The 25543-nt window shown below is 39.7% G+C and overlaps 2 protein-coding genes across 5 annotated transcripts; both read right to left on the reverse strand.

Annotated features, from left to right (window-relative positions):
- Positions 1 to 302: 302 nt before the first annotated feature.
- On the reverse strand, positions 303 to 2947 carry LOC5520045 (forkhead box protein O). Of its 2 annotated transcripts, none has more exons than XM_032365104.2 (2): positions 2301 to 2947; positions 303 to 1375 (listed from the first exon to the last, which is right to left on the reverse strand). In XM_032365104.2, exons 1-2 carry the CDS (start codon positions 2844 to 2846, stop codon positions 1181 to 1183), a joined length of 741 nt encoding a protein of 246 aa, XP_032220995.2. In that variant the 5' UTR covers positions 2847 to 2947; the 3' UTR covers positions 303 to 1180. The 2 variants fall into 2 exon arrangements, with proteins under 2 accessions (XP_032220995.2, XP_001639907.3); XM_001639857.3 differs by having other exon boundaries at positions 303 to 1345; positions 2301 to 2941.
- Positions 2948 to 5508: 2561 nt separating this feature from the next.
- Positions 5509 to 22269, reverse strand: LOC5519973 (RUN domain-containing protein 1). 3 transcript variants are annotated; one of them, XM_048725028.1, is made up of 21 exons: positions 21976 to 22269; positions 18118 to 18205; positions 17784 to 17834; positions 17474 to 17572; positions 17149 to 17256; positions 16010 to 16089; positions 15730 to 15807; positions 14987 to 15028; positions 14632 to 14698; positions 14024 to 14209; positions 13291 to 13461; positions 12661 to 12728; positions 11913 to 11990; positions 11333 to 11531; positions 10150 to 10242; positions 9599 to 9721; positions 9070 to 9162; positions 8555 to 8623; positions 7024 to 7052; positions 6723 to 6817; positions 5509 to 6328 (listed from the first exon to the last, which is right to left on the reverse strand). In XM_048725028.1, exons 1-21 carry the CDS (start codon positions 22089 to 22091, stop codon positions 6213 to 6215), a joined length of 2049 nt encoding a protein of 682 aa, XP_048580985.1. In that variant the 5' UTR covers positions 22092 to 22269; the 3' UTR covers positions 5509 to 6212. The 3 variants fall into 3 exon arrangements, with proteins under 3 accessions (XP_048580985.1, XP_032220866.2, XP_048580986.1); XM_032364975.2 differs by lacking the exon at positions 15730 to 15807 and having other exon boundaries at positions 21976 to 22268; XM_048725029.1 differs by lacking the exon at positions 13291 to 13461 and having other exon boundaries at positions 21976 to 22268.
- Between the last annotated feature and the right edge of the window lie 3274 nt (positions 22270 to 25543).

Below are 25543 nucleotides of genomic sequence, written 5' to 3' on the forward strand. Positions count from 1 at the left end.
TCCGAATTTCTTATCGTATCCTCCACGCCGCCTATTTATTACTATTATATAAAACTCCAACAAGTTCTTCAAGTTCAAGTTCTCAAAACCCGAGTATTCAAGGAAGATATTTTCAAATCCCCTAACCCCCCTCCTAGATCCGCTTTTATTCAGGCTACCTTCGAATATCGAATGAAAGAATTATATTTTCAGAAAACTGTACATAAAATAGACAACAGCAAATCCCAAATTAATAAATTGACGCGTTATATCTGGGAAGGGTAAGAATAACGCTTAACAGAAGAAGAATGAAGGATTGGGCATGAAGGTAAACAAATTTATTTCGTTATTATTCGAAATATTCAACATTTTATTCAACCAGCAAGTAATATCTGTCACAGCTAGAAAAAATAAACTTGTGAAGATTATACAAATGGTATGGAGAAATGGAGAAGTGCCTTCTTTGTATGAACGCTGTAGATCTTTCTTCCTTATGATAATACATCATATTTTATTGGGCACATTTGATGCGAATTAATATAAGATAGTTAAAAGAATACCTTTTTTCTTGTATCATAACCTGATGACAGAAACCTCTACCGAAAAAAAGATTACTATACTTTACTAGGTTTAGTTTTTTTGGCAAGTGTAAACGTTGTACAAAATGAATGAACTGCTCTATTTCTATGAATTCTTGCAGTGACTCCAGTATTTACAGATCATAGCCACCTTCTTTACTTATTTTTAAGGATTAGTTTACTGCAATCTTTATATTATTTTATTCATAGCTTTTTCTCATTACAGGTTGTGTCTTTATCTATCTTTTTTTTTATAATTTCGTCTTGTTTTTAGTGCAGTGAGTCCGCACTCATCACCCCTTATCACCTTGCGTAAAGCCAAACGCCAAGTGGGGAAGGGACGAGCAACAACGGAGAACATTACCAAAAAATACTTTTATGCTTATCACTCAATTCTAAACTAGGCTCAATAAAATCAGCTCGACTTTATAAGTTCCATACAATCAAAGATAAGCCCAAGACCCTATTCCTACCTTCTATAGCCAACGATGCTAGTCGTATTTTGTTGGTAAACGGCCTAAATATCTCAGACATAGTGTCGTTTCTTCGGTAAAGTTCCCCTCATTCCCCTGGAAGGGCGACTAAACTAAGCTGAGCTACCTTAAAGTGCCTTATGAGTCTGTTTATAAAAGCGTGGTTTGTGTGCCTCTAGATTTCCATCTGGGCTTCATTCGTCTCTCCTTTCGTAGTTTTTCACTGGCGAGACTCCACCACGAACGGTATGGGTTAGTCGGATCGACGGTCCGTACAAAGCGCTGCCTCAGAGAGAGTGTATGGCGGATAGCATTCTGTATAATGGCACATGGTATACGTATCAGCTAATCGTAAAAAAGCGAAAAGTCAGGACGAAGTGTATGGTAGCTTAAGTCGTTCTCTGTTTCCATGATCCAAACAAATGAGGGTTTAAGTGTTTTGTTCACATGAAAGCTATCAGTGGGATATTACGTGACAGAATAGCACATATATGCTCTTATTCGAACACAAATTTAACTGACTATCCAAGTCCAGTAGGCCTGGAGTATGTACAAAGTAATTTGATTAATGTGAGTCATTTATATAGAGTCTGAAAAATGTATACCCTCCTTCGTAGAGGTCTCTGTGTCGCTTTTTTTCTCAACATGAAACAATCCACATAGAAACTTCTGCTATGGATGGTTGGTAACAAATGTGTTAGAGAAAATTTAGAGGATTAAAATGGAGAACCAAAACAGAATCGCAAAATATGCCAACGTTTCGGACTTTTATTCAGTCCTTCTTCAGTGCTACAAGGCTAGTTTGCAAGGGTCATCGCCAATGGGAACTGATCAATTTTTATATATTTATATCATATTGATATCCAGCCTTTAAGGAGGTTCCCTTGAGTATACTGTTGTTTAACTTAATAAGACACCTATATCCATACGTTTTTTTGGCGATATTATTTTAGCCAAAGTTTAAAAAAATTTTAGGGGAGAAGGTGAAACCCTTGCGATCACGCTAGAATGTCAGCAAGATTCACCATTCCCAAAATCTTGACAAAGCAGTTGTTACCATGTTATGAAACTACTTTTGAGTCTGGATCACGTGGCATGGAAGCTAAACCTTTTCGATCGCAATAAACACTCAAATGAATTAAAGCAACTGTTTAAAAAAAATAAAACGTAACGGGTATCTAGGCGCTTCTCAAGCAAAATATTTTTTTTATAAAAAAGGAACCGTTCCCCAAGTTAGGCCCCGGTCGCACTAAAGCCGGTGTCCACCCACCTTCCAGCCCTTGGTTGAAGGTAAATGCTCGCGGTCCCGAAAATAGGACACGTTGTCAACAAACCACTCGTAGATCTGGGGCAGGGTTAGCTTCTGCTTGGTGGATTGTGTGATAGCTCTCGCTATCAGATCGGAATAGGAAGCGTTACCCCAGGGTTTTTTCTTTTCCTTTTCTTGATCATCGTATGTTGTGTCTCTACAGCTTGCCGATGCCGATACAATATCGTTGACAGCATCATGACTGAGTTGAGGTCGTTGAACTATTACCGAACATCTAATAGATCGTTGTTCTTGTTTTTCTATTTCTGCTTGCACTCTTCTCTCCTTCGCAGCCAAATTCACTATTTCGTTCGGGTGAACCACCGGTATCCGGCGACAGGCAACTTCTTGATTCTCACATTCGCGACATGGTCTACAGCACCCGTAGAAAGGAATAGTCCCGACTACAGGACAGTGGACGAACCGGTTCTCGGTTCCCGCCGAGTGATCTGGCATGATGCGTTTAGAATCCGATACTTCGACATAGTGCATGGCATATCTCTCCATCTTTCTGTTTACAACTGCGCGAGTGCATAGGCAGCGATATACAAGAAAAAATGTTTTCAAGAGCTTTCGTGACTCTTGCCTTTCTGACGTTTAAGTCACGTGATATATAGGCTGGCGCGATTTGAGAGAGATGCAAAATCTCACAGCAGCCGAATAGTAACAAAATATGGGAATTGTTTGAAAAAAAAAGATAAGCTGAATTCTGTCCTGTCTTTATTTGTTATCAATTGGTCTAGCATTAGCAAAGTTTCCCTCAATTCATTGAATTCAATTAATCAATATTATTTATGTATTTTGTAACAGTTGAATGATTTTGCTCACAAGTGTGGTCAGAGGCTGCCGCGGAAGAGGGCTTGCTGTATCAACGTCATCAATCTAATCTCTCTCAGACTCATCTGGACTTTTTAAGCAACTCAGCACCAGCATTTTCCTCTCGTAATAGACTGTTACAATGAGTTCTTTTCTCGTGTTAGATTTATAAACTTTAGGTAACCACTTTTGTTTCATGACTCTATGCATAGTAAGAGACATGCTTCTTTGAAGTTCGCCGGCTTTCCTAACCAGTCACGCTCTACTAACTTTGCTTTATGAAGTATACATAACTTGATCAAGATATACGGATAACATTTTAGAACTGAGGAGAACGCTACCCGACTAGCGATTGACCAAGGCAAACGCTCCCCGAATTGCGATTGACCAAGGCAAACGCTCCCCGAATTGCGATTGACCAAGGCAAACGCTCCCCGAATTGCGATTGACCAAGGCGGGCGCTCCCCGAATAGCGATTGACCAAGGCGAGCACTCCCCGAATTGCGATTGACCAAGGCGGGCGCTCCCCGAATTGCGATTGACCAAGGCGGGCGTTCCTCGAAACGCTATCGGCCAAGGCGGGCCCTCCCCGAAGTGCAATTGACGGGCGCTCTACGTAATGCGATTTACTCTTACCAAGGCGGGCGTTCTACGTACTACGATTGACCAAGGCGAGCGGTTGACGATCTGCGATTGAACAAGGCGAGCGGTCTATCTCGGTCTATGAACACAGATGACCCTGTCTAAGAGCCACTTCACCGCCCCATCCCAAAACCTTTTGAGATATCCCTGAGTTGGGCTATTCAGTAGTTTTCCTGTCCGTTTATGTTTCCCAATTCTTGCTGTCAACCATAAACCCGTTCTTGAAAGTTAAAATCCCGTTTCCGGTGGCGCAAATAACGGCCTAGAATCAAGGCGAATCTTGGGCTTTGTTTTACCCCTGCGGGACCCTGTCACCGTGCAAGGCACAGGTGCGTACCCAGGATTGGCCGGGGGTGGGGGTTGGGGAAGGGGGGGGGGGGGGTGAGCAGTCGTAGATATCATATGGAGTACCCCCCTGGGTACGCGCCTGCGGCATGTCCCTCAACTCACCATACGCTGACCTGATAGCCATGTCCAGACGTGATGGGGTCATGTGTTGATGAGAGGGTGCCAGCTACAAGAGCACTGTCACTTCAAATTTAAGTGCGCTGCCACCCGTAGCCGGAGTATCAGGCGATTTTATTTTTTGAAAGTCGGAGAGGAAAAATAAAAGTACGCCTGACACAAATACTAGACGCGACGCCCCTTTTCAGGCCACTGTCAAAATACGTCGGCTGTCAATTTTCCAATTACTCGCGTGGTGGCACAGTCAAATGCCCAAATCAAATTATAAACAGCATTTATGTATATCAAAACTACATTGGTGTTAGATGCAAGGGTAATAATTTTAGTAACGACGAACCTCGGTGAGGGTAACTTTATGCTAAATAAATTGAAACGCAAGGATAGTTCACGCCTCAGGAGATTTACGATTTAAAGTATATGACTGCAGATCCACACATCACCTAAATTACAACAGGATATTCACATCACCAATTTACTACAGGCTTTTTCGACTAAATAAACAAACCTCTGCTGAACACAAATTCTATTATTTGATAAGCTCACTTGATCAACAACTCGCGGGAAGTACCGCAAACAATCCCAAGCGTTCTTCGTGCTCTCACAGACAAACTTCTTGAATACTCGGCGCCTGGTCTGTCTAAAAATTTGATAATAATAAAGATGTCCGTAGTATTAAGCAGCTTCTATGACATCAATATTTCCAGCGCCTTTGGTATAACTAGTAGATCTTCGCTTCAAAAAATGATACCAATGAGAAATAAACTCTCGCCGGCGCGATAGAAACATAGGAGGGCCTGATATTCAGGTTGTGCCACCCGCCTTCCTGTCGGCATTGGCCTTGAGCCACTTGAATCCAGGCTAAAAACACACCAGAATTGGGCTCAAAACCAGGAAACACTAAAATGGGGCCAAATTTCCAAAACAAAAACAACAAAAAAACAGCAAAAAGTTATGATTTAGTAGAGTATAAAGCGCAATTAAATGCGTTTAAGCTTTACTATACAGCCGTGTGAAACAATTCTGAAACAGGTGCCAGCGGTCGTAGAATGTAAATGACCGCACGTAAAGGATTTTGGGAACAGCTCGCAAAATATCTCTTCCTCCCAGACACCTTTGTAAACCTTTTTCTTTCCAGACTGGTATGAATAAATCGTATGGATCATAATGGAAACCAGCCAACCAAATTAGCGAGTGGATACGGATCCAAGGCAAACGGGACCAATAAGACAGTAAGATAAAGACAGGACGCATTTACCGGTAATTTTATTTCAGACTCTACTTCAGTAGCCAATGCACACCACTTGTTGCACTGATGGCTAGGAAGGCAACTGGCTTAGAATAGACACGGCCACCATCACATTGAAGGAATGTCCTAGTCTTTCATAATCTTCAATGGTGATGGTGATGGTCCCAGTCACATTTCTACATTTTATCGACCTCCTAAAATATATTTTTTCTTTAATTGTCCTAGGACCATATAATTTAAAATAACTCGACATTTACTGACATGCTCATTTTGCTTCTTGTATTCTCTAATCCCCTTGCACTATGACATATTTATATGGCCTTCTTGTTGAGCCCCTCCCTCCCTTCCCCTCCAATGATTCTCTGATGCCCTATCGGCAGTTCAAGCTACCTGTGGCTACAGAGTACCACAGCCAGACCGACAATATAATATTGATTACCTACTCCCTTAAATATATTTACAATTTCTTCAGCCTGCGTTGCAAGTGCAAGACGGGTAGTGGAAAAGGGGTAGAAGTGATCCTGCGCGCTCAAAATGAAGGATAATAAGAAAACATCTCTTTCCTTGCTTCTGGAGACTACTCGATTCATATTAAGGGAAGGCGGTTGTCGACTTCCTCCCCCCATCCCCTGAAGTATCTAAAGGTCGATCCCTTACCCTTTGCACTTTCAATACATGCTACAATTTCGTGAATTGGGTGAATTTCATGGCTCGCCGAACGCGTCGTTGATCTTAGTTAGATGCCGGATGGCCAGGTCTTCCGGCAAATAGAAGTCGAACGGCTGAAGTCTGTCCAGGGAACCCATCGCCTCTGACATTCCTTTGAACACAAGTAAAAAAAAAAGGCAACGTTAGGAATAAGACGTGGCCTCATATTACTGCATAGACACAAGTGAAAACAGGACAACGTTAGAGCTGTGGAATGAAGGCCGCGCGTAGTTTGGTACTAAGAATTTTATAACGAAATGTCGCAACGGATATGCACAACGAAACAAAACAAACGTCAACAAATAAAAGTATCCAGACTAGGGATTTAAATGCACACCAGATGTAATCTTTTTTTTAAAACAAAAAACAAAACAAAAAACTGTACACCCGATGATATCTTTTCCTGCTTTGGTCAGATGGTTTGGTGAGCTAGTAAGGGCGTGTAGTTTGCTGGTCCAATGTTGATGGCATTGTACCTGCATCCCCTGACTCGGTCAATGTCCTACCTGTTTTGACCACGTATGACCACGACTGGTAGTGTTCTTCCACCAAACAAGACGTCCGCATCACTATACGGCACCACTGAACCAGCTTCTTTTGGCTGAAAACCACGCATCATTTGATATTGGTTAGTGTGAATAACAGAAAGTGAGGAAATGGCTAAGAGTTACTTGATCACCAATGAGCTCGGCCAGTCATTTCATTTGTGGTCGCGAAAGAATTTTGCAGGGATCTCGTGCATTTGCTCTTCCATGGGGATTGGTGTTATACTTTAGACGCCAAGGAATAAAAGGTTTTAGAACTCACTTTAGTCCGGAGCAGACGAGAGACTTGAACTGAAAAGAAAAGAAAAAACTTTATTAATAAGACAGCTGACAATAGCTGACAGAGGGTGTTGTGATGGCACACCCATGCTCCGTCAACCGGCTCAAAATAGGTGCATAGAGTGCGACAAGGATGGAGGTATTTGGTGTGATGGGTACAGAGGGTACAGTGATGGCTGTGCCTCGGTTGACCTCCCATAGCGTCCATATATAATGATTATATGATGGATACAAAGGGTGGCGTGATGGCTTTCCATAGCGTCCATACTCTGCTCGTTTGTATGTAGTCTTAATATCATGATTACATGACGGATACAAAGGGTGGAGTGATGGCTTACCATAGCGTCCATACTCGGCTTGTGAGAAAGTCTTATAATCATACCATGATAGGTAAAAAGGGTGGTGTGATGGCTAATCATAGCGTCCATACTCGGCTTGTGAGAAAGTCTTATAATGATAACATGATAGGTAAAAAGGGTGGAGTGATGGCTTACTATAGCGTCCATACTCGGCTTGTGAGAAAGTCTTATAATGATAACATGATGGATACAAAGGGTGGAGTGATGGCTTAACATAGCGTCCATACTCGGCTTGTGAGAAAGTCTTATAATGATAACATGATAGATAAAAAGGGTGGAGTGATGGCTTACCATAGCGTCCATACTATGCTCGTGTGTATGTAGTCTTAATATCATGATTACATGATGGATACAAAGGGCGGAGTGATGGCTTACCATAGCGTCCATACTCGGCTTGTGAGAAAGTCTTACAATCATAAGATGATAGGTAAAAAGGGTGGAGTGATGGCTAACCATAGCGTCCATACTCGGCTTGTGAGAAAGTCTTATAATGATAACATGATGGATACAAAGGGTGGAGTGATGGCTTAACATAGCGTCCATACTCGGCTTGTGAGAAAGTCTTATAATAATTACATGATGGATACAAAGGGTGGAGTGATGGCTAACCATAGCGTCCATACTCGGCTTGTGAGAAAGTCTTATAATGATAACATGATAGGTAAAAAGGGTGGAGTGATGGCTTACTATAGCGTCCATACTTGGCTTGTGAGAAAGTCTTATAATGATAACATGATGGATAAAAAGGGTGGCGTGATGGCTAACCATAGCGTCCATACTTGGCTTGTGAGAAAGTCTTATAATGATAACATGATGGATAAAAAGGGTGGAGTGATGGCTAACCGTAGCGTCCATACTCGGCTTGTGAGAAAGTCTTATAATCATACCGTGATAGGTAAAAAGGGTGGAGTGATGGCTAACCATAGCGTCCATACTCGGCTTGTGAGAAAGTCTTATAATGATAACATGATAGGTAAAACGGGTGGAGTGATGGCTAACCATAGCGTCCATACTCGGCTTGTGAGAAAGTCTTATAATGATAACATGATGGGTAAAAAGGGTGGAGTGATGGCTTACCATAGCGTCCATACTCGGCTTGTGAGAAAGTCTTATAATGATAACATGATAGGTAAAAAGGGTGGAGTGATGGCTTACCATGGCGTCCATGCTCCGCCGACAAGGCTCGTGTGTAGACTTAATGCGGTGTAACGTCCGAAGAAGGGTCTTAAAACCAAAAAAAAAAAAAAAAAAACACACATGATAATCTATACATTGGAACAGCATCACTGCAAACATAGAGATGGTCGAATGAAGTACAATAGAACCCCGAACACGAATTCCAGTAGCACAAACTGTTCAGGTCCGTAGCAGGGAAAGGGGCACTGGCCACGACCGCTATGGTTGTGGCTGTGCCCCCAAATATTTTCTTAATGTTTCTTTACCCTAAATTATTTTTAAAATGTTTCTGTCTATATAAATCGTGCCCCTCCCAATATTTCGAAGCCTGCTACAACTCTAGTCTTCCATTTTCTTTTGGATAAGGTTGTCCTGGCAGATGAAGGTCGGCTTAAAAGATTCCCCAAAAAAGTTGGAGTTATTATCTCCCTTTTAGACCATACGTATCTACTGCAGTTCTTGTGGATAGAAAACAAAGTAATCAGAAAATTCACCTGCTTCCCTGTAACTGCTGAGCTCCCATCCACTTGTATACCGAAAGCCTCGGATAGCCTACTCGCCGGTGTCGAGTTATATTCCCGACCGTGCTACAAGAGATACACATTATTTCTACGACACCATAATCAAGATTTACTCTCTATGCAACCGAATGGCTTAGTTGGTGATCATTTCTAGAGATTCACCAAGGGTACTATTACAAGAGAAGCACAAGGTCTGTAAACTGCGTGATGAAAAGAATCGACGTCACCTGGACTAAACCTGGGCAAAGTAAAAGCATAGCTATGATGAGCGCACGGGCAGGTGACAGTAGACCCGGGCAAGTGCAAAATCAGCGCTATCGATTTGAACGGTATAAAGTTTTATCTCGATACGAAGCAATGCTTTTGATTCTCGCCATTCAGGAATTCACAGTTGATGTCTGTCAATATACATGCCAATTAAGCCAATCACAAAATAGGCCACGTAATAGCAACCATACATAAAACTAGTATATCTTTTTAGAAAAGTCAGCCCACTGCTTACTTTGAGATTGTAGTACTCGTTGAAGAGTTCCCAGACATGCATTTTCTTGGGTAACGATGTGCGCGTGGTCGGTACGATACAGGCAACAAGAGATTTGGATGAGATGATGCGGCTATCTACAGACTGAAAAAAAAAAAAAAAAAAAAAACAACAAGAGGTTTTACTGTGAGATATGTCAATAATAAATCCCTAGGATGATTCGGACAACTAAATCTATTTCTTACCCCCACCATAACTCTATCCACACTGATGCTAAGCAGCTCAAACATGTCTGTGACAGGCGCTCCTTTAGATCCATGAGCTTCGCTTGCACTCTGACTCACACATACCTAACTCTTACTGCACCATCTATCCATCTGTCCTATTAAAACCCATAACCTACCCCTCACCCAACGTAAACCACAATTTTAGATCCTTTTGCAGCGTCGAGAGATCAAAACCTCGCCTAGCATTACCTACCTAGCCCTATCTTGACTGTCTACGCCCTTCCCCAATCCTACCCCAACCCATAGTCTATATCAAGACCTAAACGCTAACCCCACATTACTCACCCTGACTAGTCCATGTGAAAGTAATTCCTTCAGTGCCATGGAGAGGTCTTTGCGTACAGCGTTCACAAGCTCTCCGTCTCGCGCGTAGTTGAACTAATAAGAGAACGCAAATGTGAATAAAACAAAAATCAAACATATTCTACGAGTTTAAACTTAAGATCACGCTTTGTGGTGCTGCGCAAAATCGTTATAATGACTTTCTATCTTTTTGCTTGTCTGGTCGTCCATCTGTCTGCTTTGTCCGTTAATTTGACTGTCCCTGCTTCTGTCTGCTTGTGGTGCGTCTGTCCTTCTTTCTGGCTGTATGTATTTTCAATCATTCAACTACCAGCCTGTCCGTTTGTTTGTTTGTTTGTTTATGCGTCTGCCTGTACACGCAACTGGCCGCTTACGATGCGCATGTCTGCTCAGTATATCCATGACGACAGAGCATATACTCTTCCAGTATAGACGTTTGAACAGAGCACATACCTACTCTTCCAGAATAGCTGTGTTGACAGAGCATGCACCTTATCCTCCAGTATAGTCGAGTCAAGAGCACATACCTTTTCCATTATAGCCGTGTCGACAGAGCACATACCTTTTCCATTATAGCCGTGTCGACAGAGCACATACCTTCTCTTCCATTATAGCCGTGTCGACAGAGCACATACCTTCTCTTCCATTATAGCCGTGTCGACAGAGCACATACCTTCTCCATTATAGCCGTGTCGACAGAGCACATACCTTTTCTTCCAGTATAACCGTGTCGACAGAGCACATACCTTTTCTTCCATTATAGCATGTCAACAGAGCACATACCTTCTCCTCCAATATAGCCGTGTCAACAGAGCACATACCTTCTCTTCTAGTATAGCCGTGTCGACAGAGTACATACCTTCTCTTCTAGTATAGCCGTGTCGACAGAGTACATACCTTCTCTTCCATTATAGCCGTGTCGACAGAGCACATACCTTCTCTTCCATTATAGCCGTGTCGACAGAGCACATACCTTCTCTTCCATTATAGCCGTGTCGAGACAGAGAACATACCTTCTCTTCCATTATAGCCGTGTCGACAGAGCACATACCTTCTCTTCCATTATAGCCGTGTCGACAGAGCACATACCTTCTCTTCCATTATAGCCGTGTCGACAGAGCACATACCTTCTCTTCCATTATAGCCGTGTCGACAGAGCACATACCTTCTCTTCCATTATAGCCGTGTCGACAGAGCACATGGAGCTGGACCTTGATCGCCTGGAGCTCTGCCTGCTCAAGCTCTTGACAGAGTCAGGGGAGCAAGGAGAGCAAGGCTCTGAGAAGTCGCCTTCCATCTGGTCTAGCGCATACTTGAGACTTGCCACCTTGTCCACGGCACTCTGGAGCTTGGCCAGCAAGTCACTGTGATGATAGGTGAATGAGATCATAGTGTGACCACCAATGGCTTTTACAAAAATTATCCATTAAGCACGCGAGGATTACAGTCTTGATAGGACATCAAGTTCAAAACTAGAAAAATCTTATCATGTTCTGAAGTACACTCTGGGATTTCTTTGCCTCGGTAGTTTGCTAGTGAAGTCAATGACAATAACATGGTATGTTTTTCGCATCCTCGTTTATTTAATAGCTTATTTCATAAAACTGCCAAGGTAGCTGCCGATTGGGGATGATGGCGAATTATGTTTCAGTTTCAAGAATTGTTTTCCAAGTATCACAACTGATGGCCAAACTTGTTTAATCTACACATGTGAGAATCTATGCTTTGGATGGTATTATACTTACAAGTATCCAGGGATAGCGACGTTTGTCGCTTTCTGTATTATTTGGTCTTGGATCTGCTTCCCAGTGCATCCAAATTGACTGCAAAACAATACAGATAGGCTGATATCAGAGATCACTGACTTGACCATAAGGCATTTCTTTTTCCTGTGCGGGGAGATCACAGTGGAGAACAAACAGTGGAGAAAAAAACACTTGGCAAAAAGAGACAATGCTTCTAAACCCTCATATCAAAGGGCAGCCACGACACCATTTTAAACTCCCACTTAATACTGAGTCTCACAAAGCATCCACCGAGAAACTGAAATGTCGGACTTCAATTGTGTATGCTTATTTTGGAGTATTCTTGCAAATAGGCCGTTGTATTTTCAAATATAAGCAATGGAGTGGCCGATCGCTATACTTCGAGCGGTCATCATACAATGTGCAGTTCCAGAAAATATCCATACCCCCCCCCCCTATTGAAGGGGTCGGAGGTATGACCCCTCACCCCTCTGGAATTTCCAACCCCCTGGAAAAAAATTAAATACAGTAACTGTTAAGGAAAAAGGGCATTCCCTCCTCTCCCCTCTGAAAATTCCTGGGCGTTTAAGCCCCTCACCCCCCTGAATTTCCAATCCCCTCAATGGGGGGGGTATCGATATTTTCTGGAACTACACAATCTATTTCTGCATTCAGGCCTCATTGATACCTTCTCAGCAGTTTGCTAGAGAGTTCCCTGTATAGAAAGGAATTTACACTCAGTGATTACCTGATTGCAAATATCTGTAAGATGGCCAAAGCACGACGGATAATGGCCACACTGGCATCACGAATCCTCTGTGAATATAATACTGGTCCTTATTACTGTACACCGCATTGTTTATAGGATCTACAGGACTAAATGCATCGCACTGTGTAAATAGTGTTCCGTGCTATAATAGACGATATGTCACAGGACAAGACAAGAAGAAAATCTGTCCCTTTAAGGTATTGTACACATCTCACCAACACACTTTAGAAAGCGCATTTTGCTAGACTACCAGCACTACTAAATCCTTACAAGCTCTGCTGAGAGTACGAAATATTGCAAGTGAAAACATGAACTTTTCGAAGTTTTAACTTGTGTTAGCAGTGAATATATGCACAATTATCAACACTCACAAAATGCATGTTTGTATCAGCAGATACAGCTAGAAACACCCTTGAGGGCTACACATTTTCACAGATCATGAAAAGCATTTATCCAGCGCACGAGAAGAGATATAATGCATGAACCTTTACCAAAAGATATCTCTTTGTGGGACGAGGAGGGTGTGGCTGAAAGAGGGGGGAATGCACTTATACTGATAACAATTGCTTAACACACTTAGCGCTAGCGCAGTAGCAGATGTAGTCGCACCTTACTGCGCGCTTGTTCTGGGGTCGCCGGGATCGCAGGAACATGCAAGCAGCAACCATCACCAGCATCATCTGAGCCCTCTAATGGATAATCTGCCGCAAAGGCGCGCTGCGACCTCTGCAGGTCTGCTAGGGACGAAGAGCTCCTCCTGAATGAGGCTGTATTGTTCAGCTACAGGGAGGATAGGTGGGATTAGGGAGTGAGGCTACAACTACACAGTAGCATAAAAAGAAAATAACAATATTTTTTAAAAAAAGACCATATTTCACAACATAAGGGTTTGAATACGCTGCTTTATAGGTGCTTGTTTGCACCTGTGTATGATATAACAGACATCTTTTAACTGCTACTGTACAGTGCCCCTCACATAAACCATTGCTTTTCTAGTATTTTTCAGATGTTTCTACTTGTCCTTTTCATTTACTGTAATTTTCATTTACTTTATTTGTGTGTTGTCTATTTTACTCCCTTGTTTGTCTATTTTACTCCCTTGTTTTTCTATTTTCCTGTTGTCTATGTGTTATACCTTGTGCATATCCCTCTTTCAATGTAATTATTTGTATATTTTTGATGCTTCAATTTCTCTTTTTGGGTAGTTATTCATCTGTAGATACCTTGTTTTTTTTCTGTTGTCTATTTGTTATACCTTGTGTTTATTTCTCTTTCAATGTAGCTATTGTCTATTTTTGATGCTTCAATTTCTCTTTTTGTGCAGTAATTTATCTATAGATACCTTGTATTTCTCTTTGTGTGTAGGCGGTCTCTTTTCCATCTCAGACACTTGGAATGGGTATTGCGTACATGGGTATTGGAAGTGCTTCTCTGTCTTGGGTTGATCATCATTCACTTCTCCTTGAAGGAACTGCACAAATCTTTCCAGGTCCATGATCTGGTTTGTCAGCTGCTTGACAATTTGTTCCTGAGAACAAAAAATAAAAAGGAACTGTCAAATACAGCTTGTAAAATCGGTGTTTGTGATATGTCTACTAGCCAGAAAGTTGTCCATGATTCCAGTTGTGATTGAGGAAAAAGAATTAAGAAGTACTTTTTTAAATTACAAAATGAATCATAACACAGGATTGAAAGTTTTGTGGGGAGAGCACACAAAGCTCAAATTTTATCCCTTAAAACCCTCCATAGTCAGAATGATGCGGTTATAAGCCATCTTGGATCATTTATTTCATTTAGCTTTACAATGACTCGACTGCTTGATGAATTTTCTCAAAAATACTTGCTAAAGAGACTACAGAAAAGGATACATTTAGTTGGGGTTCTAGGTAGTTCTAGGGGTGGTGGTTTAACCTCATTTAAAAGCAGCTGCAAAGAGACTCAAGTACACACCTTTGTTTTCTCAGGGTTGAGTGCATTCCCTAAGGCTGCATCCACATTTCGTCTCACATCTTCTTCACTAGAATGAGGAAAGTAAATAAATACCCAGATAAACTACATAAGAAACAAGCTGTATCAAGTGATTTCTATACACACCTTGAGATAAATTTTACATGGTTATGAAATAGTACAGATTAACTTGCAATGTTACGATTGAAAACAAGTAATAAAATATTCTCTCAAACAACTCCTACGGCACAACTAAGCATTGTTTAACATCCCAAGGTCCTTGAAAGGTAGGGAGGCACATGAACTTGTAAACAAACTGCTCTAAGCCCAAGGATATCCTGACCATAGCAAGTCTTACCTCATTTTGTCAATACCATCCAACTTGAGTCCTATTCTTGCCCTGCACAGTAAACAACAGGGTTAGAGTGAGCAGCTGTATTATGCACATATAGCAAAACAGAACTTCTTTATCCCTAGTCTGTTCATGTAAATAAGGGGAAGAAGCCTGCATGGTATCCATAAACCAGTTTATACTGTGTATATTATTTAACTTAGGGTTTATCATCTTTGTTTAATTTAACTGCAGGATTAATTCTCATGAATTTATTGAAGGTTTGTAAAATATTAATTAGGTTTATTGAATATATCAATATCCAGTTTAGCAGCCGTATATATTAATCATTTAGGTTAAAATTTAGCTTAACTCATTTGATAGCCTGCGTTGACAGCCGAACTTTACCCCGGTCTTTTTCATGGTAAAGTTTGGCTGTCAATGCAGGCTACTGATTTGATTGTAGAACCTAACAGCTATTTATTTCATGTTTTATTAATTCCTACAAAAATGTGGAAACTTTAACAAGTGGTTTGGAAATCAGGAAGCTTTTAGTTTGATTTTATATTTATAGTCTCCCGCGCAGCTAACTTTGTGTCGTTCACGCAACGCTCCCATCCCTGGAGTCACGGAACTCTCCCATGCCCAGAGTCACACAATGCTCCCATCACTGGAGCGTTGTGTGACCAACACAAAGAATGGCTGTGTGAGAGACTAATATTTACAATGGATACCTCTCTTTCTGTTTAACATTTTAAATTTAATTATACCGTCGTTTCCGAGTGTTTATCCTTGACTGATGCAGATTCCCAATGTCAAGTTTTAGATTGGCTTTATTGGGGGTCTTTCTAGCAGATGGACGCAAAAAATGAACACAATTGGTACTAACAAGGCAAATCTAAAAACAACATGATAACAACACAAATAAATAATAACAATAATAAGTAATGACAATTGTACAAACACACAACTGTGACAAGTACTCTTTAATTACTTTTTTTTGCTTTTTTATTCCCTCTTTCTTCTACTTAAAGTTTACAGTATACTTACTTGAGTTGCTCTAAGACTATTCTTTGTTTCTCAACTAGTTGCTCGGGACTCATCTCATTGCCAAGACTGTCACTAGCTCCCTGATAAACAAAAGGGAAAACAAAATAAGGGGACCACAATTACAACCCCTTCATACCCTGTTATCTCATTTAAAAAATTCCTTGTTTTGCCAAAGGTGTCATTGTAACATGAACTCAATTGTTTATCAAAGTCAGAAAACACCCAAAATCCTGCAAACTACAGTGCTTGAGTTTTGCATCTTTAAACACACTCTAGCAAGGAGCTAGAGTTGTCAAGATTTGATTAGTTCCAGGTCGTTTCTGTGAGCCCGCAGTACGTGCCCCCATTAATGGCTGGATAACTGGTCTGGTTGTTTGTCCCGCGATTGAACTTTCAGCCAATCAAAAAAGCGCCTGGATACATAGCTCTCATGCAGAAGACAATTTAGAGCTCAAGTTAGAAGCTTAGCTTGGCAGAGGCTTTGGAAAATCGCCCGTGTTGAAAATAGGAGCTTTTATTGGGATGTTTACAAGTCTTGACCTGTTGACATATGATTTGACAGCAGAACAATGAAAAGTTTGAAAATGTGAGAGAATAGCAAGAAAATCAGACTTCCTGGCCTTGGTACGATGGGGAAAATGTTTCACAGCTCGTCAAAATCTTTATTCCATTGTAAAGTTAATAATTGGAGACTGTGAAGGCAAACTAGGTATTTCTATTTACATTTTAATGCGCCAACGGGTGATCACTAACATCAGTTGGCACTTTTTGCACATTTTATCAAGCTCAGTTGGGCTTTGCAAAAAGTGTACTTCCTAGTATATTCATTTACCTTTTCAATTGTTTATTGGGGTTTTATAGCACAAATAGATGCAAAGAATTTGAATAATATTGGAAGTGACGCCAAGGACAAGCGTGGGTAACCATTGATCCAGCCGTTAGTGGGGCTAATGAGGCCTAGCCATGAAATCAAGCCTATAACGCTGTCATAATTGTGATATAAAATTGAGAATCAAATAAATTAACAGATAAATGAGCAGATGTCAGAAAGATGGGCAAACAAACAGAAAGTTGGACAGATGAACAGACAAACAAACAGAAAGATGGACAGACAAAGAAACAGAAAGACTTAAGTGTACCTCCGCCACACATCTCTCCATCTCTTCCAATTGATCCTTGAGCTGACCAATTAGACGTTCCTGCTTCAGCTTCTCCTCACTGAGTCTCTTTTCTGGACTCCTTGCATCCTAAAAAAGACAAAACATACTGTATGTTCAGAGCCATAGCAGGCCTCAAATATTGGGAGGGGGGAGCGGGCACAATACAGAAAGATTCAGAAAAAACATAGGAGAGGCACAGCCCCCACAGCTATAAACAAGAACAACACAAATCTCTATATGGCACAGATAATATGAGTCTAAGGCTAAAGATGCTGCTTGTGATACCCTGTAATACAGTACAAACCTGCATTGGTGTACAGCTTCCTCCTGTGTCACGGTGACTTCCAGCTCTCACATCTGGGCACCCTTGAAATGCAAATTCCTCCAGGGCTAACAACAGTTTCTAAATAATAAACAATGAATATATGTTTATGGTATTAATACAGTAGCAGTGGTTTTTTTTTTAAAAAAAAAAAAGGTTAGGAAGTCATTCTTTTATAATTATGGTAAATTGGATTATGATGGTAATTACAGTCACAGTTATGTTTTGTTAGCTCTATAAGCCATGAAACACAATCTTCTATGAATAATATACATATGTACAAAGTGTATACCTCTTTTGACTCGGCAGGTGCAGCAACCACTTGCTTCAGCCTAAACTGTACCTGCGGATCATAATTAATATAATTTTGTAAAACATGTCCACCTACAACTTACATTTAAACACAACAATCATCCTGAGATAAAATCATAATCATAACGAGTTTCAAAAATTGAAATATACATCAGCTTAATGTTTTGGAAAAAGTAAATAACATAACATACGGTATTAATAACTATTTTTGAATCTGTACGTATATGGCAAAGGTGGTTTGGGAAAGCAATTCCCTTTGATGAGGCTTTACAACAAAGCAAGGCCAACTTAACATAGTTCTCTACATACTGTACCTGTGCAAAATGTGTAGTAAGTGCCAGCAGGGAGGAATTCAGCTCTTCATGTTCCTCTTCCAGCTCTTGCACCCTTGCCTTCTCTAAACTTAAGGAGTAAATGCTTATGCATCAATGTATTAATAAAATCAGAAGAAAAAAGCAAAAAGAGCATGGACAATATAAACAAAAAAAAAAACAGACAGTTTATTGTACTATACAGTACATGTTTGAAAATGTAATGTGGTGATATTTGAGTGATTATTTGTATTAAATATTTTTTTACTTGTTATGGTAGTTTAGGTTTTGCTCTTTCTGATTTTTTAAACTCATGTTAAATTCATATACAAAATGGAACAAAATGTGCCAAAATAAGGGTAACTCTTACTGACTGACTGACTAACAACTAACTAACTAGCTAACCTAGACTAACTAACCTAGACTAACTAACTCATAGCATCTCAAAATACACTTGATATAAGAAATATAGTTAAAACAGCAAACAATTCAAAATATATTAATATATAATGCTAGAAATTATAGGTTCTTTAAAACATGTTAAAAAGCACTTCTGAAAAGATGGGTTTTAACCATTGCCTTGAATTCATTTAAACTGTCATAATTTCTTATGTTCAGAGGTAAGGAATTCCAGAGCATAGGCGCAGTGTGTGTGAAAATGATTTATAGCCATAGGTTTTAAGATTGCACCTAGACTCTACCAGTAAGGCTTTCTTTTCAGAACACAGACTCCTTCGTGGCACATAAGGTGTAAGCAATTCATTTAAATAGGAAGGAGCTAGGCCATTAAAAGATTTGAAAGTTAAAAGTAGTATTTTGAAATTTATTCTTTTGGGAATAGGCAGCCACTGGAGCTCCTGTAAGATAGGGGTTATATGGTCAAATTAACGTACACCAGTGAGAATGCGTGCTGTAGATTGTTGGACAGATTGGAGTTTACGGAGATGTTCTTGTTTCAGGCCTGAAAGAAGCGAGTTACAATAGTCCAGCCTAGACGTGACAAATGCATGAAGAGTATCTCGCAGTGTTTAAATGAGATGTATTTTCTTATTTTTGCAATATTGCTTAGATGAAAAAAAGCTGATTTGCATATGTTCTTTACTTGTTTGTCCATTGTCATTTCGCTGTCAAACCATGTTCCATTTTTGCGGAATCAGAAATCTCAACAACATCAGACCCAACATTGATGAAACTCAGAATAGGTTTTGGGCGATGACGAGCATGAAGTACGAGAAGTTCCGTCTTATCACCATTAAGAAGAAGCTTATTGGCAGTCATACATCTATTATTGTCATCGATACATGATTCAACTAAGTGTGTTTTAAACCTTGAATTAATCTGTCACAAATCATTTTAATTCGACTTCAAAATTAACATTTCAAAAAAGATTGATATTGTTTGATGTTTGCTATCTTAAAACTATGCTACCACCATCTTTTTATCAAAATTACGATTGAGGAAATAATGTTCAAGTAAATTCAGGGATTCTACTTTTCTTTCAATCCTAAACACAAGCTCAGTGCCCTTACATAAACAGAGCAAAATTGCTACCTAGTTCTGTTATCTTTAAAGATACAAATCCTTTTTACACCATAATGGAACCATTAAGTGTCGTGTTTATCAGCTATTCAGTTTTTACACAAGATCATACACAAAAAAGTAGGGCAGAAAATGCTATTAAAAAAAGAAACTATTGCTTAGTCTGATTAAAGCAGTAAAAAAAACACAAATTTACTGCAAATACAAATGGCAATACAGTTATGTACTGGAGTATTTGTGTTAGTTGTATGAAAATCATTTCTCACATCTACATGTTCTTACCTACAGGTACAGTGCTAAAAGAGAGCTTTAAAAGCTTCACAACTGTGTTGTTAATGTTGACTTGAAAATGTATTCTTCTTCAACTCAAAATGTGAACCCAAGGCTGGTTTAAAAGCAGAAATCCACATTCAAGCAGCCAATACAAAGCTTTTGCCTTTCGTTTTTCTTTGTCATAACTTTATGCAAATTTGCCTTCATTGTCACTGTTTACAAATGAGCCTAAAATTCCTAAAAGTCAAATATGTTGGTATAGTAACAGCTGCATGTCAATTTGAAAATAAACTGGAACTGATCTTGGAAAAATAATATTACTAGGAAACAGAACAATCTTTTATTCAGTACTCATGGTACAAAAGACAATAAACTAATTGACACATTTAATATGCTTCTATTACATTCAAAATGAATTAAGACACTACAGTGTAATTATCATAAACAGCTATAAATTGGTATTATATTAGTAAATCAAACCATAGAGGGAATACCAATACTGCATAATACAGTAGATAAATTTTAGTACACAGTTTGTGTTACCTTAGCAATTTACATTTTAAAGGTATATAACAATGAATACGGTGCATGATATGATTGTGCCAATTGTGGGTATGTCTATGCAAGGGAGATGAGAAACTGTATACAAAATTGGGGGAGATTTAGTTAAAATATGTGAAGTATACTAAGCATGCCCCCTTCCCTTTCTTGCTTAGGATTTGCAACAAAATAGATAATGCACTAGTCATTTAAAACCTCCACCCCCATGGTCCTGGGGAAGTGTGGGGTTAACACCGGGGTTTAGAGCACTTTTAAACAAAAATCTGTCCCCAAGGGGGTGGGGGAATTGACAGTTTTTTACTCTAAGACTTGTCCCCACCATGGAGGCTTGGGGCAAAATGAAAAACATCACAAAGGTACTTTGCAAAAGTCATGTTAGTTTCTGGTTTGAGACTCTTTCTCTTTTGTAGCAAGCAATTCCATGTATCAGCGTGTGGCATGCTGCATGGTGAAATGTGTGAAAACAAATAAAAATGATAACTAATGCCAAATGAAGATAATTTATTTTTCCATTTTCTTGGTAACTGTTATCTTCATAGTTATTAGAACAAATTTGCTGAAGTGTACTGGCTTTGAAAGATAAAGGCTTTTTTCAGATGACTTGCTGTCAGGTAGTTGCCTAAAGTTTGCATCCCGAGGGGTAGGGGCTTTTGACTGGAGTTTTGTCCCGAGAGGGTGGGGGCTTTTCTCTGTTTTGTACAGCATCAAAGTCTAATCCCCCACCCTTCCCTGGGGATGGGGGTTTCAATTGACTAGTAAATAAATTAAAGATTAATAAAAAACTCAGGGAGGCTTGTATGTACTTACCGATTTGCAAAAATGAAATTTTACCCACTAGCAAATACATAATATTTAAAGGTAACAATTTATCAATTCAAATTAAAGATCATACACATCTCTGCATTTTTGTCTTGACAGTTCGACCCCGTCTGAGCGCGCACTAAATTCGAATAATTTTTCAATAACAACAGTTACTCAAGTGTACATTTATAATTAATGCCGTTCGCTCATAGCGGGCAAAATACTTCTTAGGACGTGAAAAATAAGATACAAGGCTGAAATAGGGACCGCAAGTTATAAAAACACAAAACCGTGAATAATCTACTGCCCACTTTCAGCTGTTCACCAAGCGGTTGAAAAAAAACTCAAGTGTTTTGATTCTATTTCCTTGAGAAAATCATGTTACAGGATGACCCATTTCGACTCAGGTTAAAACCGAGGGTTTTAACATTTAAACGAAGCTGTGATTTCTTCGATAACAAGGGAGCCTTTTTTTCTAATATCAGACTTTAAATCTGGTATTCTATCGCCGATTGACGAGCGGAACTGAATGAAAAATTTGTTTATGTCGCTCAACCATGAAAAACGACTCAAAACAGCGTTGTGCAAGCACCGTGGAATTCGCTTATGATGTACGAATTTTTCATACAGACAGAAAAACATGAGTATTACTATATGGTGTTCATAATTAAACGGTGCATTACTTACTGCCGTTCGTCTTCCGAGCTTTTGTAGCCATTTTCTGACGGGTTCGCCGCTCCGAGAGGTGGCCATCTTTCTTCTATGGGCCTAAGACCGCTGTCGTCAAAATCGTACTCGGACATTTCTGTAGCTTCAAAACCTCACCGAAGCATCTTTTCAATTCTTAGCTTGCACTGTAATTCCTTTTCCTTTTATAGGAAATCAAAATAATCCCAAACGGCCATGAAATCAAAAGAACGCCAGCGATCAGGAAGGCAACTCAACATTTGTGACGTCTTGAGCGTGGGTGTACTGACTAGTGGTGGGTAGGGGGATTTTGGTACTCTCCTTAGTGCTCTCTCGGTCAAGCATAATTTCCCGCCTCTCCAGAGATGTTAATTCATTTTCTTCCCGCCATTCTTCCTCATTCTTTCCGACAATATGTACTGTACTGGAAAACTAAAAGAAATATTTTTACAGTGGATTTTGAAATGTTTCGAGTGAGTTATCTGTCTGAAAATGAACAACAATGGAACAATGCATCTAAGAATTTTCCAAAATTTCGAGGCAAAATTGGTATGCAACCTTATCACACGATTATCTGAAGAGATTGAAAGAAGGGAATGATACAGGATAAAGTATCATGAATGAGCTAGAGGACCTGTAGTTTTTGACAGTGTGGTCCGAAAATTGTCAATCTTTAGAACATAACGTGATAAAAGTGGATTTTACAGTTTACAATGTGGCTTTTAATGTACCCTCTTCGTTCTCTATGTAGTCAGGGGCGGCTTAATGAGACTTTTTTTGCGTGGACGCGCTAAATAGTACTACAAGTGTTACCTGCGGGGGCGGATCTAGGTGGTTAGTTATATATGGATTTCTGGCAGCTCACAGGGGGGGGGGAGGGTTAAACCCCCTAACCCCCACCTCCCCTAGATCCGCTACTGACCTGAATAGATCGATTGCTTGATAAATCCTCTCTAACCAGAGCCGTAGCAGGTCACGTGAGAGATTGTGGGGGGGGGGGGGGGGAGGGGGCACAATTCTTGGTTTGCAAACACGTGACCTTATCGTATGCAAATTAGCTAATTTGACCGGGTTTCCTGTGGATGGAGGTCTACATTACATTTATTTATTTGCATTCCATTTACATTGATGGTATTGCATAACATATTATGGCTTAAATGAGAGTATTCGGTCATGATTTAAATGTTTTTCATATAAAGTGGGCTACTTTCTTATTCACAAAAGGGTCAACATTATTAAAAAGGAACAGAATTTTACCATCATTACTTAGATTGTCAAAGAAAATGTAGTGGGATTGGATATCAGAAAATAATTGCTTTCGTTCAGAGTGGGATGAGACGCAGAAAAGCATGAAATGTTTTTCATCCTCTAAAGTGTTACAAATCTGGCAGATACGCTTCTCTCTTGGAATCGGAGGTTTTGTGTGTCTGCCTGTTTCTATGTTTAGATTAAGATTCCCTAGTCTGAGTTTGGCTAAAGCTTTTCTGTGTTCCATCTTACAGTCTTAAGTATTTTATCATAGCATTCACTAGATTTTGTGTCTTTTTTGAAAGAGGAGTAAAAAATTAGCTTTTTGTTCAGATTTATAAGGCCCATTTGATGACGTTTAGATTCGTTTGTAATATTTGTGATTAATTTTCCTAGTTTAAATTTGTTATAAATCGTCTCCTTATTATATGGGGCATCAAATGTTTCTAGTATCTTACATATTGAGGACATGAAGCTCGATTTACCCGAACATGTCAATTCGCTAGAAATTTTCAGGCATTGTTTGGCAATACTATTTTCTGGTAATGCTTGAATATGGAGCCAAAACAGTAGGGTGTTACGTAATATTGTTGATTTTAGCGATAATCTGCCGGCCTCATTTCGGGCAGAGACATTCGGGGCGCGTTTGTTCAAGCCAAAGTAGTATTTGAAAAATTGGCAATGCAAGCGTTCTAAGGGGTCTGTTTCCCATTTTTGAAAATTTATCGCATCGTAAGCTCCCCATACGTCCGAGTTGTACAATAGGGTCGGCGAGAAGAGTGCGTTAAATAACTTGTTATTTAACTTGATAGGGAATCTATTAAGAGATAGCGCTTGACTGCAAAGATAGAGCGTCTTGTTTTTTCAACTGACCGCAGTTTCGAAGTTGTGAAATTACCGTTTGTAGTAAAAGTACATCCTAAGTATTTATATTCTGTTACGTTATCTAGTTGTGAAATTACCGTTTGTAGTAAAAGTACATCCTAAGTATTTATATTCTGTTACGTTATCTAGTTGTGAGCGAAATTTTTGAAGAGTCAGTTTCCGGCATTGTTTTTGAAAAATAACTACTTTTGTTTTCTTTTGATTTACAGACATTAACCAATCTTTACAGAATTGATCGATCAGATTAATCGATTTTTGTAGTCCCGAAGCACTGGTTGAGATAAGAACCAGATCATCAGCATAAAACAAGGAGTTTAAGTGGACCCCATTGGGCAAAAGAACTGGGTCAAGACCAACTGCATTCTGTAAAAGAGAGGGAATGTCATTTAGATACAAATTGAATAGTAGCGGGGAAAGAATACATCCTTGGCGAACTCCTCTATTGTATTTAAAAAATTCGGATCGCATACTGCCAGTATTAATGCAGCATTCTGACTTTGAATACATGCTTGATACGATGCGATAAAATCTTCCATCCAATCTATAGCTTAATAATTTTGATAGCAATCCAGGGTGCCAAACAGAATCAAAAGCCTTTTTGAAATCTACGAAACAACAAAATAGTTTTCCCTTTGTGGTATGCCTTACATTTTATCGATTAGAGTACGTAAGAAGAAAATGTGGTCGGATGTTCGAAAACCTGAGAGAAAGCCAATCTGTGATTGATGTAGTATTTGATTCGATGTGAGGAACGTCTGTAACCTATTATTTAAAATGAAACAAAATAATTTTCCAAGACAACTTGTGACACATATGCCTCTATAATCGGAAGGATCAGATTTATCACCAGATTTATAAATAGCACTAATTATGCCTCTTGTCCAGACATCAGGGTAGACACCGGCATCCAATATTAAATTGAAAATCTTAGATATACATGGGACTAAAGTTTGTTGACCGCATTTAAGCATTTCATTTCTTATTCTGTCAATCCCCGGTGCCTTATTGTTTTTCAACTTTTTCAATGCTTTAAAAATATCTGCGTCAGCTCGAGGATCGAACCTTCTCAGATCAGATGAAACGAGAAAAAGAAAAGACCATACTTCCAGACATAGGCGCTGAAACGCCTACCGCCTACCTACCTACCGAAAATAATTTAATGTGTTGTATTGTAACACCCCCCCCCCCCCTCTCCTCCAGACACTTCAGCCCCCTATCTAAGCCTCGGTATGTTCTTAGCTTGTTCTTGTTCGCGTAATCTAGGTCGGACGTTCTTTTATAAAAAAGAAAAGGTTCCTATAAAAAAAGAGTGTAATTTGAAGACCTTTAGCGTGTCACCGTTTTCATACTGTACATAGGCAAGGAAAATGTTTGTATTTCATCGGCATGAATTCATAAACGCCCCCATTTTCTATAGAAGAATACAGACGAACCC

Source organism: Nematostella vectensis, chromosome 3 (assembly GCF_932526225.1).
Source record: "Nematostella vectensis chromosome 3, jaNemVect1.1, whole genome shotgun sequence".
NCBI lineage: Eukaryota > Metazoa > Cnidaria > Anthozoa > Actiniaria > Edwardsiidae > Nematostella > Nematostella vectensis.